The following is a 17,048-nucleotide window of genomic DNA, read 5'->3' on the forward strand; positions in this document are numbered from 1 at the left end:
CTGAAGAAAAATTATGATCCAAAACGCAGCGGAAATTAAAATTTTCCTTTAGTGATCCTTACGAATGGGCATGATCATTGATAGAAATTGTTACCTCTTGTGATGATTGAAACCTTTGATGCAGGTCTAAGGAGTGATCACGAGCGTTGAATGATGACAACACCTCTATTTAGTCCACACGAACGAATTCCTTCAGTCTCAGTGCTAGCTACTACGAATAAAGGCTTTGAGTGTGTGTGTGTGTGTGTGTGTGTGTATGTGTGTGTGTGTGTGTGTGTGTGTGAGAGAGAGAGAGAGAGAGAGAGAGAAAATTTTATCAAGTGAAATGCTTCTACACAAGGATTCTATTTATAGAACCACATGTGTGAGATGCAAGCTAAAAAGTCCACTTAAGTATATGTGGCCCATATCTTATGGTATACCGAAAATCACTTAAGCGCGTAGTACCTTACTATATTTCATATTCTACTTAAGTGCATCGTACCTTACGATGTTCTACTATTCACTTAAGTGCAATGTGCCTTACGGTGTTCTTTATTTACTCTATCTCTCATCAATTCGTCATTTTGTGTGTGACCCTGTAGGTTTTCGCGATATTGACAATTATATTAAATCACGTATTTAACATAATAAACAATGAGTGGTATCTAGCAACACATCATTATTACCCAAGACACGAAAATGTCATGTGATTTGACAAATCCTTTTTTGTGATAATACTTATGTGTACAATTATCCTTTTTTCCCTTATGTGATAATACTTGTCTATATTGAACACAAGACATAGACCGTATCACTTTGTCCAGTTCAAAATTGGACCCTTAGACATTTATCATGTTACGCAGGATGGGCAAATTCCATCTAGGTCACTCATCTCCCTCAGCATGCTTCGTGGAGTACCCATCAACTGTCTTTATGGTCATCCAGTTACGGACAATGTTTGATCATCAATAAAACACTTGACTCTATATTTATGGTCCATAGTGATTTCAGGTCGTAGGGTGGTATACACCATTATCACCATGAGAATAACTATGACACTTTACATAACATTCTATGTAGTATTCTCATAGTGGGTTAATCCAGTATAAATATTACTCATAATATTCATACATATGTTTAAGACTTGATAACTCCTTATCCATGATCCATGAGATGTGATCATCAGTCTATATACATAATAGTCTCAATGTTTTAATGTTATCCCACTTCACAATAAAGCTCTACTACTGATACTTTAAGAATAGTATCCTTATGTTTAATGAGATCTCATGATTAAGTCACACTTGATACATTAAACGGACTAACTATTCTAGGGACTTTATTAATCAAACATAATAAAGAAAAAATATTTTATTATTAATAAATAATTCGATACAAGTACCAAAAGTATTGACCTCTAGGGCTTACACCAACAATCTCACCATCTTGATTTATCATTATTTAAATTCTTCGTCTCAACTGTCGACCTGCTAAAATCATGTGATTCTTTTTTGTGAGCATTGTGTTGACTTCTTTGCTATCAATTTGAACTACTAATTTATTCACTACTACAAATAATATATTTCATAACATATTTTATTGTTTTTATTTATTTAAAAAGAAACACATTTTACCTCGGTTTTAGGTAATAACCGAGGTAAAATATAAGTGTGTTTATTCAGTTTCTTCACCGTCCTTAAGCAAATCTTGATCGTCCATTTAATGAGTATCAACGTTCAAGACACTTCCATTAATGATCCTCGTGAAACCTAAAACTCTCATTATAAAAGCATTATGAATATTAAAATTTGATAGTAGCGAATCCACAAGAAACTCAAACGTTGTTGTGAAACTCTCTATGTTTAATCAGAGCGACATGAGATTTTACAAAGTAAAAGTATCAATGTGATATATTGTAAGAGCAGAAAAAATTTAGGTTTATTTAATATGTGGTTGGTGAGATTTTAATTACTTTTCCAAAGATTTATGTGATGGATTGCAAGTGCAAAAAAAATTGGTTCAAGGTTTGTGTTTTAACATAATCTCTTAACTGAATATTTATTTTATTTATCAAACATTTTATTTTATTTTATATCAGAAACAAATGAATGTAAAAGCCATAGAGAATAAATTTCATTCAACATTTGATCTACCTCAAGATCAATGAAACGAGGATCCTCAACATTTGCTCTTCTCCAAGATATCCATCATTTGTTCTTCAGTGACAACGATGACGATGAAGAACAATATTTTACTTTAATATTCTGTGTAAATAATGTAGTTTGTAAGTAAATTAATTAATTTATATTATGTGTAAACAATATAATGAATATATATATATATATATATATATATATATATATATATATATATATATATATATATATATATTCTCTCGATTTTGTTATTAAACCGAGCGGTATATGATATTAGTTTGGAAAATATAAAAAAGTTATGGTTGGGATTCGAACTCATGACCATTTAAACTAACCGGTCGGTTATTTTTAAACCGATGGATAAAGTTCTCATTTTTCATGTCACCCTTAGTTACCTCGACATTGTAACTGAGGTGAAATCTATTTCACATCCGACATAATATGTGTTATTTGTAGTAGTGATTGTATCCACGATTGAAAGAATATAAAAGACCTTCTAAGACTCCCATTAATTCCCTTATTGTAATTGAAAACTTTTCAATATGTTTGAAAAACCTTCCTAACCATGTTCTATTTTTGTCCCGAATGATGCCTCCACATCCTACCTTACCATCAGCCTGCACCGAGCACCGATTCATAAACATTAGACAAATCCAGTTTTCTATTGGGGGCTCCATTTAACATAATGAAATTCTAGTTTTTTTTTGTTGATAGCTACTTTTTCCTGCATTTTTGAAGCATCCCTGTAAGCCTTTATTTTCTGAATTATGTCATTTCCCAGATTAACATGCATTACATAGTCCTTCACGTGCTCTCTTTGATTTCTCGAAAACCATATAGTATGACATGTCATTTCCCAAGACGTCTGCAGTCGTTTTTCTTATTTCTGGTGAGATTTTGTTCTATATTAAGGTTAATTCATCCTTACAGGTTTAGACTAAAGAAAAAGCCCTTGTAGTCATCTTGAACTAAGTTGCTCCAGACATTCATAGCAGTACTGCAGTCTCTCATAGCATGAAGGCATGTTTCAATATTCCCCTCACAGTTAGTGCAATAACGTTACTTGAGATTAGTATGATTGAGTAATTGATTTGTTTTGATTCCATTATGCTGAATCATCTAAACAAACCCTCTTATTCTTTCTGGCACTTTCATATTCCAAATCCTTTTCTAGCTATTCGAGTCATGTTCCTTAGTATTGTTATTGATTATTTCATATGCATTAGAAACTGTGAAGGTTCAATTCTCTGCTCCTCTCCAGAGGTACACGTAAATATCAGAAGCATCTTGAGGTGGATATACTACTTGTAGTCTAGACAACACATCTTGAGGTAGTATACTTTGAAACCAATTCCAGTTCCAGTTTCCATTATTGACTGTCAGTTCTGCTATTATTGTTGAGCTATAATTCTCATTAAAACTAGTCATGTTATAAACTAGTTTGATGCCAGGTGCTACCCAACATTTTGTCCATGCTTTCACATTTCATCCATTTCCAATTTCCCAATATACCATGGAATCTAGAACTATCCATACACCTACAATTTATTTCACAATTTTGATTGTGAGCTTTGGCCACTATCTCCTTGCAATAATTCGGATTGTTCACATATTTTCCCCGCAATACCTCACACCATAAAATTTTATCTCTTGTCTTAATCTTCCAACCTAACTTGGCTATTCATGCTTTGTTCATGTCTTCCAACTTTCTTATTCCAAGTCCTCATTGCTTCTTTGGTTTAGCCAACTCATCCCGCCTAATAGTATGGATATGCCTCTTGCCATCAATATCACCCCAAATAAAGCCTCTTTGAATTTTTTGAATTTCTTGTAAACAAACTTGAGGGACAATGTTGCTCATCATAGGGTATGTTGGACCTGCTTCAAATACAGCCTTAATCAATGTTGCTCTACCTGTAAAAGAAAGTTGGTCACCTTTCCATCTAGATAGCTTATTTTTTACTTGCTCCACAAGGTACTGATAATATTTCCTTTTGGGGCTACTGACTGTGAGAGGAACACTAAGGTATTTTCCTAACTCTAGAGTCTCCTTAGATCTTGACAAGTTAGTAAGTTGATTTCTAGTTTCCCCCATCAGTATTGTTAGAGAACATTATATTAATCTTTTCTATTCTTATATTTTGGCCTGATACAACACAAAAATTCTTAAGCACCTCATTTATGCATCATTTATTTACATGTAGCTCTACCAAATAACAGCAAATCATTAGAAAACATTAAATGAGAAATTAGTGGACCTTTCCTACCAGGTCTCATGGTATCCCATCTTCCATATTCAAATGCGTCCATAATCATGTGAAACAATTTATCCATGCATAACACAAATATGTAAGGGGAGATGGGATCTCCTTGTCTCAAGCCTTTTTTGAGTACTAAAGTATTCTTCCTTTTCACCATTGCACATAATTCTCATTTTAACTGATGTGATTGATTCCATACTCACATCTTTGATTTTGTGAGGGATGCTTATTTCCAGTAGCACTATGTCTATAAAACTACAGCTGATCATGTCATAAGCTTTAGCTAAATCTACCTTGATAGAAAAAAGCTTCCTTTTCCCTTCAAATGGTGCATGTTATGAAGCATTTCTTGATCTACTACTATTTTTTCATGTATGTTTCTCCCTGTTATGAATCATGTATGATAAGGGTAAATTAGACTATTTATACTACTTTTAAGCATGTTGTAGCAATGCGAAAAACAACCGGCGGAAAAAAACCCGTTTACAGAACCGCCACCGACGCTATTCATCCTATGACGGAAATGGAGCACAGGACTAACCTAAGAAAGGGAAAGGAATGGTCTTACGACCAGAGATTACAAGGTACGGGAGTCAGTTACGCAAGGGGAAGGTATTAGCACCCCTCACGTCCGCCGTACTCGACGGGATCCCAGCTGTCGCAACGCGAAAAACAACCGGCGGAAAAATACAGAGCCGCCACCGACGCTATTCATCCTATGATGGAAAGGGAGCGCAAGACTAACCTAAGAAAGGGAAAGGAACGGTCTTACGACCAGAGATTACAAGGTACGGGAGTCGGTTACGCAAGGGGAAGGTATTAGCACCCCTCACGTCCGCCGTACTCGACGGGATCCACGCTCAAAAGATAGCTCAAAGAGTAGGAAAAGGGTTGCTAATAAACTGCTCAAAGAAAACTGCACAAACTGGAATAATAAACAGGGGGGAGAAGAAAGAAGACGGGGGAAAAGGACTCGGCAGGATATTGCATCCTGGGCCTACGTAGTTTGTCAGAAACAAACATCAGAGTCAACGTAGTTCAGGGAAAAGGGAGACATGCTCGCTAGGACATCGCGTCCTATGCCTACGTATCTTCTCTATCCAGAGGAGAATCAGAGCACTCGTAGCTCGGCTAACGCACGCCGAAACAAGACACTAAAAAGAGACGCTGAGACGTCAAAAGAAACACCCAAAAGGAAACAGAATGCCAATACATGGACTTACGCCTGACTCCCAACAACAACAAACAAGGAAACAGAATGCCAATACATGGACTTATATCCGACTCCTAACAATAACAAACAAACAGGAAACAGAATGCCAATACACGGGCTTATATCTGACTCCTAACAACAACAAATAAAAGGAAACAGAATGCCAATACATGGACTTATATCCGACTCCTAACAATAACAAACGCTAACCAGCGGACACCAACGAAGAGGTTATCAAGACAAACCCCAACAAAGTAACCAAATATTCAAAGATGAACCCCAAGTGAATAATCACCACAAACGTCGCAAATGAACCCCAAGTGAGTGACAACCGTCACAAATGAACCCCAAGTGAGTGACAACCGTCACAAATGAACCCCAAAGATGAACCCCGAAGTGATAACAATCACCACATATGAACCCCGAATGAACCCCAAGTGAGTGACAACAGTCACAAGTGAACCCCAAAAGATGAACCCCGAAGTGATAACAATCACCACATATGAACCCCGAATGAACCCCAAGTGAGTGACAACAGTCACAAGTGAACCCCAAAAGATGAACCCCGAAGTGATAACAATCACCACATATGAACCCCGAATGAACCCCAAGTGAGTGACAACAGTCACAAGTGAACCCCAAAAGATGAACCCCGAAGTGATAACAATCACCACATATAAACCCCGAATGAACCCCAAGTGAGTGACAACCGTCATAAATGAACCCCAAAGATGAACCCCAAATGAATCTCAAAGATGAACCTCATAAGGTATAAACATACCATACACGCCCACGCTGGACAAATAAGTACTCACACCAAAACAAATAAAAGGGTGAACAAATAGAGACTCACAGAAAAGGGTGAACACACACACGAAAACAAAAGGGTGCCCGGAGAGATTGCTCGCAACCTCCTGCCTACGTATCTCATCTGGTATGAGAATCAGGGCGACGTAGTTCCCCTTAACAGGGGTAAAACACTCTCCTAACCAGAGACCAGGGAAACAACAAACTAATAGGGAGACTGACTCGAGCCTAATAGTTGTCATGCAATCAATATCCCTAAATTGAGGTCCCTAACAAGAATCCTACTTCCTCAGAAATCAACCATACAACTCCTACAGAAATGGAGATGAGAAGAGGAAAGCAGATAAACACACCAGCACAAGTGAACAAGCATCACACACTATATCCATACAAGAGGCCCAAACAAATGGGTAGGCTTTAGTCAAGAGGGGTCATATCAACCTCGACAAACAGGTCAAACTGTAAGGGTAATCAACTGGGCTCTTAACCACTGACATTGAACGTCAGGGTGAGCAGATCAAAATGGTAATGAGGATGAGACCTCATAGCTCTTAACCCTGGCCAGGGTGAGCTCATGACAAAGAAAGCGTGGGGATCCAGAAAGTGAGATCCTATTCCACTTGACAGACTTTGGACAAAGATCTTGGGTACATGTTCAGAAGCATCAGCACGTAGTGCGAGCATAAAGAACGACTCACTGACTAACGGGGGATTGGCTACTAATCCCTTTTATCCGTCAATTGCCTCAACTCTTGGAGGTCTTATCAAGTATACATGCCTCTTCTCGGAGGTCTTTGGCACAATCATAAACAAACACAAACAGAGCCTCTGAAGGAGGACTTGCCAGCAAAATGCCTGCCAAAAAGGTGACAGGACTTCCAGACTACATGAAGTAAGAGGCTAACTACCTGAGTGGTGTATCAACCACAATCCAAAGCTCAAACAAAAGCAAAAGCAAGCAAGCAACTAAGGTACCTGTACAAATACTAACCAGTTAGTACTTCAGTTATTAAACCAACAGACAAACACTGAAACCATTCACAGTTGCACAACTCAGTGAATAATGCTCAAGCACTCAAATGAACTCATGAGCTCAAGCACATCACTTAAAATCCTACAAAACAAACAAAAGTTATAACTCAAAGCATTTGTATCTCACAAAGTGAGAACAAATCAACCATCAATGCTAAATGTCCAAACCTGAAACACAAAGCACATTTAGTTTATGCACAAAAACACTAGTACAAAGACTAAGTTCAAAACCAAACCAAATGATCAAAACAGAACTCAATCTTTTACACAATGCACATTCAAACATGTCATAAAATGTCCTCAAAAGGACCAGCATCAATTCAATAAGCAAATGCCTCAAATGGCCTATGCTAGGCAATGATCACAAAATGTGCACAAAGTGGACTTCCAAAATAGAAAATCCAAATCAAAACAGAAATGCATGCAATGTCTTTGAAATTTTTTATGCAAGCTCCTTATGTCATGAACAAACAATATGCAAATAATCAAATCCAAAAGAGTTCAAATGCTATGTGATCAAAAATGCACAAATTTCATGTCAAAAATGTGACACAAATTGTCACATTATTCTCTATGTGTCAAAAATGATGATAACATGTGAGAAAAATTCCAAACCAATTCTCAAAAATTCATATCATGAGTGAATATCAAGCATGCAAAAAATTGGATCAATTGGCTCAAAGATGATGATTTCACAAAGCATAGAATGCACATGATCAATTTAACACAACATCCATTCAAAAATTCACAAATGAAAAACCAGACATCAACAAATCATGAAATTAGTACCATAAAAAACTAGAAATCAAAACAAAACTATGAAAAAAAATTGGAGTTAATTTGGATCATTTTTCTATTTTTAATGAATTTTCAAAGATGAGCAAAATAATGGAATAAGCATAGAAAATATGGAGGGAAATAATTATTTGAATAAACTTAGAAATATCAGGACCATTGGATAAGGCGCGCACAAAGCAATCAACGGATCACATTTAAAACAACAAAACGCACAACTTCATTAATTGAGTCAGCAGCACACATCAACAAGTCAAACGTACGCATGGCAAGTCAAAGGCATATCAGCCAAACAAATACACACGCAAGCGTACACATCAGCGCACAGCAAGGCAAAATGAAACGATGCATTTCATTAAAACACATCATCACGCCACTCATCAGTCAAAGGCACACATGGCATGGTCAAACGTTTCACAGCCAACCAAACACACACGCAAGGCAACACATCAGCATACACATGAACTAAAACCCTAGGAGTAACCAGACGCCGGAGCTGTAGCTCCGGTCGTCTTCCCCGGCCAGATGCACTGCGGCGACAACCAACATTTTTCCAGAAATGCACAAATTATACATCAATCGAACCGTCTTCTCATGCATATTCCAAATATCATATCCATACATCCTAATTCTTCCTAGATTCCACGGATCGAACGAAAACATATTTGAGATCAAAACTTTCATTCAACCATACATGCTCAAATCTCAACCAAATCGAAATCTAAGCACATGCACAAGCTCTACAAAGTGAGATCTACAAATCTATGTACATAAAACAGCAAAAAGAGAGATCGAATTTCAAATCACTTGGAAATGCAGTTGTCTATTCACGCGTCCTCAAGCTCTCAAAAGCTCCAGATCTACTCCTTTGACCTTGCCTTGAAGCTTTATGTACAAAGAAACAATTGAAACCCCTTGGATCTAGCTCAATTTCCAACTTCCGTTGCTATGAGTTTGCACTTGAACTACTCGAATCTGGACTGAATTGCTCAAACCAATGGTTGATTCTTGCTCAATGAAGCATGATGAACAAGATTATGCAAGAATTTTTGGTGTTTGTGTAAAGAAATGAAGAATTCGAAGAGAGAGAATTTTGGAGGGAACTTTGAAATTCTAGATCTGAAATTGCTTCCTTCTGTGATTATGGTTAGGGTTTGGTATTTATATGGCATGCTAATCACACTGAAATCCAATTAGGCCTTGTATTAAACATGATTAGGGAAATATGAAGCAATTTGCAAAAATGCAAAAGTGAGCTCATGTGCCATGCTACACGTGCAAAGTCTCATGCAAGGCTTTGAATCCACTTAAAATCAACCAAGGATCATCATGGAATTGTTATTTTGCTCGTATCATAAGCCAAATTTGAATTGTGGAAATTCCCTCCAAAATGGTCACATGAGAAATGATGAGCATACACACTTTTCCCATGCATGGCAAAGGCTATTTTGAGATGTCTTGAACATGAGGAGCATTTTGCAAAAAGAATGGACCAAATTGGAGCTTTGCATCAAAAGTTAGGCCATTTTGAATTCCCATGCACACCTTGTGATCAAATAACCATAACTCCTCAACGATTCATCATATGGACATGAATTAGGACTTTTTGGAAAGGGGAGAAAAAGATCTACAACTTTCATGTTCACGAAAAATCCATTTGAAACATCCTTGATATTGAAAAGTCAAGTTGAATGTGGACCAAAAACTTGTCAAATTTGGAAACTTTGAATTACAGGTCACTTTCCATTTTTGGTAACTTTTGCCATGACCTTTGAATCTTCAAGATATATGTTTAGAATGATGAATGGACCTCTTTTGAACATGATTGAGGTGTCTCAACTCATTTCCCCACCTCATAGCCCTCAGTTGACTGCACAATTGACTTTTTGGTCCTTAGATGACCTTGAAATGCCCTGATCAGCTTGAGCCTCTACCACTTGGGGAAAATTGCTCAAAAATGAAAGCCTTAAAATTCTGGTGTAGTCAGAGTTCAGATATTCTACTCCAAGTAATGACATCTAATCCAACATTGTCACTAATACAGCAAGACAGTTATACAAATTAAAACCCAGTACCGATAAGCACACATTCACAGATGTCACGACATCTGCTACTATATCACCATAGAATGGAAGAACACCCAGTTTTGTCCATCTGGTACAACGACACAGCAGACATCAAACATAGCACTTGCTTCTGTTGAGCCTGCACAGTTAACAGTATGATGTCTCACCATTGATTTGAACATCACCTGTTACAGCATTACAGGTTAACCTTATTTTATAACAGACAGAATTATAACGTGCAGAAGGTAAAAACACAAGTAATTGTTAACCCAGTTCGGTGCAACATCGCCTACTCTAGGGGCATACCAAGCCAGGAAGAAGATCCACTATCAGCAGTATTAATTCAGAGTTAAACTCCCTCGTTTACAACTCTTCACTTAATCCCTACCCAATGCAATTTATACCTAGGAACTCCTAGATAGAAACCTCCAGTTTCCATTCCTATCACTACAAATACAATGTAATGCTAAACACCTTAAACTTGCTTCACAACTTCGTTCAAGACCATAACAAACTATTGCCTACAGGCTTTGAGTTACAACTAATCTCAGCTTTGAGCACTGAGACACACATGGTAACCTTCCCACAGGTTGGGAGGTTTACCTCACACACCCCTAATTTTACATTCTATGAGGCTTGCTAAAACTAGTTTACAATATGCTATTTATAACCTAAGCACCCAACTGGATTTGGACCTTTAGAAATCGCAGCAAACTTCTTCTTTGCTGTTACAAAGTCAGCAGAAACTTCTGCTACAATCAAGGTTTTCAATCTTTTAGTTCCCAAACTATCTCCATATATATCTCCATATTTAGAGCCTATATATTCTGATTGAGTCTTTAAGACCTCCACAAGTAACGCCACATAGGATTCTAACTAATCACATAATATTAAATCAGTTAACACATAACAGAATTAACTAATTCAGTTTTATACGCAGGCGCTCCTAAAATTAAGGTTAAGCAAGTTAACCTAATTTCCACATATTAGGGTGCTAACAAATAGGCTATTTGTTAGGTTCATTAATTGTAGCTCAGTTGTTAGTTTCCTGGATTTTAGATCAGTTGTTGGATTCCTGAAGAATAGCCTGAGAAAAATCCTGAAACAGAAAAACTAACCATCCCACAATTTAGCATATGCTGTCAAGAATGAATGTCACAACATTCAGTTTGACGTCCAGAACATAGACCATAGGCTAAGTCTGTTATTTTCCTGAAAACAGACTGTGCTAAATGTTGTACTGTAAAAGACCAACCAGTCTATACTTCAGTATCAGCTTACAGTAATAAATGTCAAGACATCCAGTTTGACATTTTCACAATGGGCCTTATGCCAGGTCTGTTATCCTCCTGAAGAACAGACTGAATTAAATACTGAACTGAAGCAGAAAAATCAACCTGCCTATTATTCAGTATATGCTGTCACTGATGAATGTCACAACATCCAGTTTGACATTCAGACAGTAGGCCTTATGCCAGGTCTGTTATTCTCTTGATAAACAGACTGAACTACATACTGAGTTATAACAGCCAACCAGCTATTCTATACCTCAGTATCTGTTGTCAGGGATGAATGTCATACTATCCAGGTTGACATTCAGTAAATCCTGTATTAGCTAAACCTGCAGCATACTACTCAAGTATGTCATGACATCAGTCAAGACATCAGAGTACAGTTAGTGTTTTAGCACAACATGCAGCCAATCAAACATCTACAAAGCATGTCATGACATTAGTCAAGACATTAGACTCCAGTTAGTGTTTTAACATAAAATGCAGCCAATCAAACATCTACAAACTCCCCCTTTGGCAAATTTTTGGCTAAAACAACTTGACATCACAACAGAGTTCACAGCAGCGGAAAACACACATCCTAGCAGAGTAATACCATAGCTAATACACTTAAAACAGCACCACACTCAACACACATACAGAAGTTAAATAAAACTTCTAACAGCAGCACAACCTCTGGATTAGAGGATCTTCAATATCTGTTCAAGCACGTAGCAAATAATCTGTTGTCCTGGGGTACAGGTGTTACTCCCCCTTTTTGTCAAAAATGTTGCCAAAGCAGCACTAAAAATCTTGATTTTACTTCAAAGCTTCAATCAAGAATACCCCCTCTTGATCTTGCTTTACAGCTTAGATCAAGGCACCACCCACTTGATCTTGCTTCACAGCTTTGATCAAGTAGACACACACTCTTGCTTCACAGCAGGTACACCCATATCAGATTCCATGACTTTGAGTCTGACATCTTGAATCACTCCTGCATGAACACTTTCTTGAACTCCAGCAGGCACATAGGCTGTATCATGTTAGGATATCCCCTTAACATCTTGTTACCACACTTGCAGCAAGTAACATACAGGCTCATTCTAATATATCATAATGAGACACACTACATCCATATTTCCTTATGACTGTAAGTTTCAGAAGGAAATAACAATATTGTCCAAGGCAATGTCATGACATCCGGTCAGACATTCTCCTGCTCACTCAGCCTTGACACACACCACATCATCCCAATAACTAACAAGGTGTCATACCTTGTTATCTGAGGACTCATAGACCACAAGCTTGATGATTACTTGCAGCACAAAGACAGAACTCCCCCTGTCATGAACAACCAACTCTCCTCTTGAAACTTGGAGATCACACATTAACATATCCAACACCCCAAAGTTGGACCTGCACATACTTCCTGATTCAAGGAGAACCCAGACCACTTGATGAATGGAAAACATAAGACGCATCTTCATGTCTTCAAGAGCACACCCTCTGTTCAACCCTCTTGGCTGAACACATCCACACTCTGTGTCAATCTCTCTTCTAACCAGAACAGAAAACCACTTCACAAAATGTTCTAACATAAGTTAGGACATCCTTCACAACATAACAAAGAACACCATCTCATAATCTTCAGATATCACTGAGTCACCAGCTTGATCCAAAAGAAACCAGACACAAATTCGGACATATACATTCTCATCCCATTACAAGAGATAATCTTCCATAGATAGCTCAGAACTCCTACCACAAGCTCCAAGAGATGAATAGGAAACACCTCATTTTGTCTTCAACTTACTACTTTTCTGCTCAAATGTAATTTGTCTCAGACTTTCCTCAAGAATAATCAACTGCCATACGTTGATTATCTTGATTCTTCGAACTCACTTCTGAGATAGACCAAATGCCACTAGTTGATTACCTCCTTCATGAATCCTCATATGAAAAAGTCAAATGCCACTTTTTGACCTCTCCAAGTTTATCAGACTTCTCCCAAAGATATTCTGACCTTCCAAGTGAGACTTGAACTTCAAGCTACATGTTAAACAAAACTTAGATTCTCTAAGACATGAACATGTAACATCTTCTCCATCCAGCAACTTCAAAGAACTGCAATGAGAACGATCTTTTTGAAGTACCCAATCTACAACTCTGTAGACCCTTCTATCTTAAGTTGGTGTTACGACGGTTAATATGAGTTATTACCACGATTAATATGAAAACCGTTGTAAATTGTGTGTTACGAAATGTCTATTTTTAGGAATGTTTGTTGATTAATTATTTGTATATGTTTTGGTTTTTTTGTAAAAAGAGAATGTATAGTGTGTCATTATAATTTTGTTTTGTTAAGGATATGTTTAGGTTTTGTTGTGGTTCAACAAAACTATTTGTTCTGTTTAAAAAAAAATACATGTTAAAATAAAAAAAATCATAAAAAAAATTTATAAAAAAAATTAGAAATTAGAGTTTTGCCCTCGGTTGCTTCCTCTAACTGAAGTAAAATTACTAAATATATTTCCTCGATTCTGAAATTCAATCGAAGGGGAAAGTGAAATGCACATTTCAATTTTGAAAGTACAAAAATCTTATTTCAGAGGATCAAATCCATGATAAGTTCCAAATTTCGCATAAATTGACAAATAATCATGACACACTTTCCATGACACGTTTTTTTTAACTTGTCCTCAAAACTGATATAAAATATTTCTTTCAGTTGAAATAATATCACTTATTTATAATAGTGTGCACAAACCTAAAAATAAATAATATAATTATTTCATGAAATTTAAAAAATAGTAAATTGTAAGTCATATCACAATCAATATATCATTTTAACATCCATTTTTCTTTCTCTCAATTGTCTCCGTTATTATAGTTTTGTGTGTAAATAACACATATTTCATGACATGTAACATTTATCTTATTTTTATTTAACTTTATACACATAAAACTATAACTATAGTAATTTGGCTATCCATTTACTCATCATTAGCACCACTAGATGACATAGATTAACAAATTCACCTAATCGAGAAACATTTGACACAATCAAAAACTAATTTGAAATATTAATAAAGTAAAAAATATATTAGAAATTATAATAGAGTCAAAAATATGTTTGAGAGAAGTATATAAAGACAAAGAACAATTTAATAATTCAATTTTAATCTTTCTCATCTTTATCATCAAATATTGAATTCAAACAACCTGGATCATATTACACCAAAATTGTATTGAAGATCAAAAACAGGTACTAAACATTTCAACACACATTTAGTAGTGGCACTCAAGACCCAAATTCACAAGGTGACCACTCCATAGCTTCCAAAGGCCTATAGTAGAAAAAGGGGGACAATCACAATTACTCATACAAAAGCACCCAATTAGTAGCACCATGCATGTTTGAAAAATTCCCCATCATTCAAAGAAATCTCAAAAACAACACAAGTCTTGGAAGGTGCAGGGGACGTGTAATTCTATTGAAAATATTGTTGTCATAACTAATCCCAGCAAATTGACTAGGTGGAATCATGGAACATGATATAAAAACCGACATGCTAATGAAGTGGCCCTTTATTTGTCATCATTACCACTTATAGTTGTTTTTACCTCCACCCATTAGAACCGAATTTAGCAAGAGAAAAGGTTGAACTTGAACATGCTTCATTTGGAAAGCAAACAAAAAAAACATCAATATCCTAAAAAACTCGATTGATTAGAAAATAACAACCAAACAAATGTAACTTTAAACCGTGCTAGTCAATTAACCCTTTCCAACAAAACGATAAACAACAACACCAACTCTAGAACCATTACAAGGAGTATCAACATGCAAAACATCAATGGAAAAATGTTTCCTCGCTTTCTTGAAGAACACACACTCCTTTTTCCACCTCTTCATATGAGCCATCACAAACACAATCTTCTTCCCAACCAACAACAAACGCAGCGTTTCAATCAACGGCTCATAGAGGTGATCATGATACACTACATCCGAAGCTACGATAACATCAAACTCTCTCCCAATCATCTCCACGTCATCAGCATGGCCCCACCTCAACGGCGCAAACGTAACATTCCCACCGCTGGACCCCACAACACCCGCGTTCGCTTCCGCGTTGAACTTGAGATTGGGAACTACGTGAGGGAGGTCCGTTAGGGTTACGTTGCTTCCGAGAGTAGCGGCGGCGACTATACCGACTATCCCGGTGCCGGAGCCGAGTTCGAGAATCCTCAGAGGGACGTTGGCGTTGCGTGTAGTGAAGACGGTGGAGAGAGGGCTGTTGGTGGGATTAATGCGGTGGCTGTCGAGGAGGGAGACGAGAGAGGTGGCGGCGGGCCAGAGCTGGAAGGAAAGGCCTTCTGAAGGGAGGAGGCGAATGGTAACCGTTGATTGAATCGAAGGGAGGAAATGCTTCTGAAGCAACTCATGCTTCGGTGAATCGTCTTGTACGGTAGAGAATGCGTTTGGTTTGTTATCTTCATCGGTTAAGAGGTTTGAGAAAGGGTTTATTTCATCGTCGTCTTCCATTTTAACTCGCGTTGACTTTGTGGTAGCGCCGTTAAGACGGTGAGGTTTGAGGGCTCTCCGGGTTTTTATATTCAAGACATTTCACATGTTGTGAGGCTAGATTTACGTTTATGTCTATTTAAGGCATTGTAAATTTGAATATAGAAGGATAATGGATTCGGATTTGGATTTAATGCAGTAACTACGTAATGGATTTGTTTCGGCCGTTTGATCTAAAATGGATGGTTGTGATCTTTATAATTAATTTCATTAAAATGTATAATATAATCCGTGAGATCTCCGGTAAGCGGCTGAGATGCAATACAGCGTGTAATTGTGTGCTGTTTCTTCTTCAGCATTCAATCCAGATCCAAGGTTAATGGGTCCTACTTTTTCACATATGAAAAGATAAGGCATCTCATATCGGCAATGGTAACTTCGTGTTCTTAAAAACACAAGTTAAAAATTAAAAAATAATGATGGATTAAAAATTGTGTATTGATTTTAAATATAAAATTAATTTTTTAATTGTTTTTTTTAATATAAATTTTTTATAAGTGGATTTCTTATCTTATGTCCATATGGCACAAGTTAACATTATCCATTTTAATTATACTGATTTTAAGATTCCAATCATTTGTTAGATTTGAAGGGGAAAAAATCTCTTAATTTGATGCTTTTTATTTTTAGTCAATCCATTTTGAAAATTTTTGAATTTTATTTTCATTGAAATTTTCATATCTCCTCCAATTTTGGATATGTAACGTTAAGATATAAAAAATATTTTTAATGATGTAGAATAACTGCTAGAATAATTTATTTTTAATATATTTTTATAGAATTAACTAAAAATTAATTATCTAAATTATTTTTTAAAATCAATTAATTAATTGAAATTTGGACCGATTGATATGGGATCTTCTTATTGAATCTGTTG

The 17,048-nt window shown here is 36.6% G+C and overlaps 1 protein-coding gene across 1 annotated transcript; it reads right to left on the bottom strand.

Moving 5' to 3' along the window:
- Positions 1-15,341: 15,341 nt before the first annotated feature.
- LOC127074568 (uncharacterized) lies at positions 15,342-16,241 on the bottom strand. The gene has a single exon (XM_051015892.1). It carries the CDS (start codon positions 16,130-16,132, stop codon positions 15,365-15,367), a length of 768 nt encoding a protein of 255 aa, XP_050871849.1. The 5' UTR covers positions 16,133-16,241; the 3' UTR covers positions 15,342-15,364.
- Positions 16,242-17,048: the final 807 nt, after the last annotated feature.

Source organism: Lathyrus oleraceus, chromosome 4 (genome assembly GCF_024323335.1).
Source record: "Lathyrus oleraceus cultivar Zhongwan6 chromosome 4, CAAS_Psat_ZW6_1.0, whole genome shotgun sequence".
NCBI lineage: Eukaryota > Viridiplantae > Streptophyta > Magnoliopsida > Fabales > Fabaceae > Lathyrus > Lathyrus oleraceus.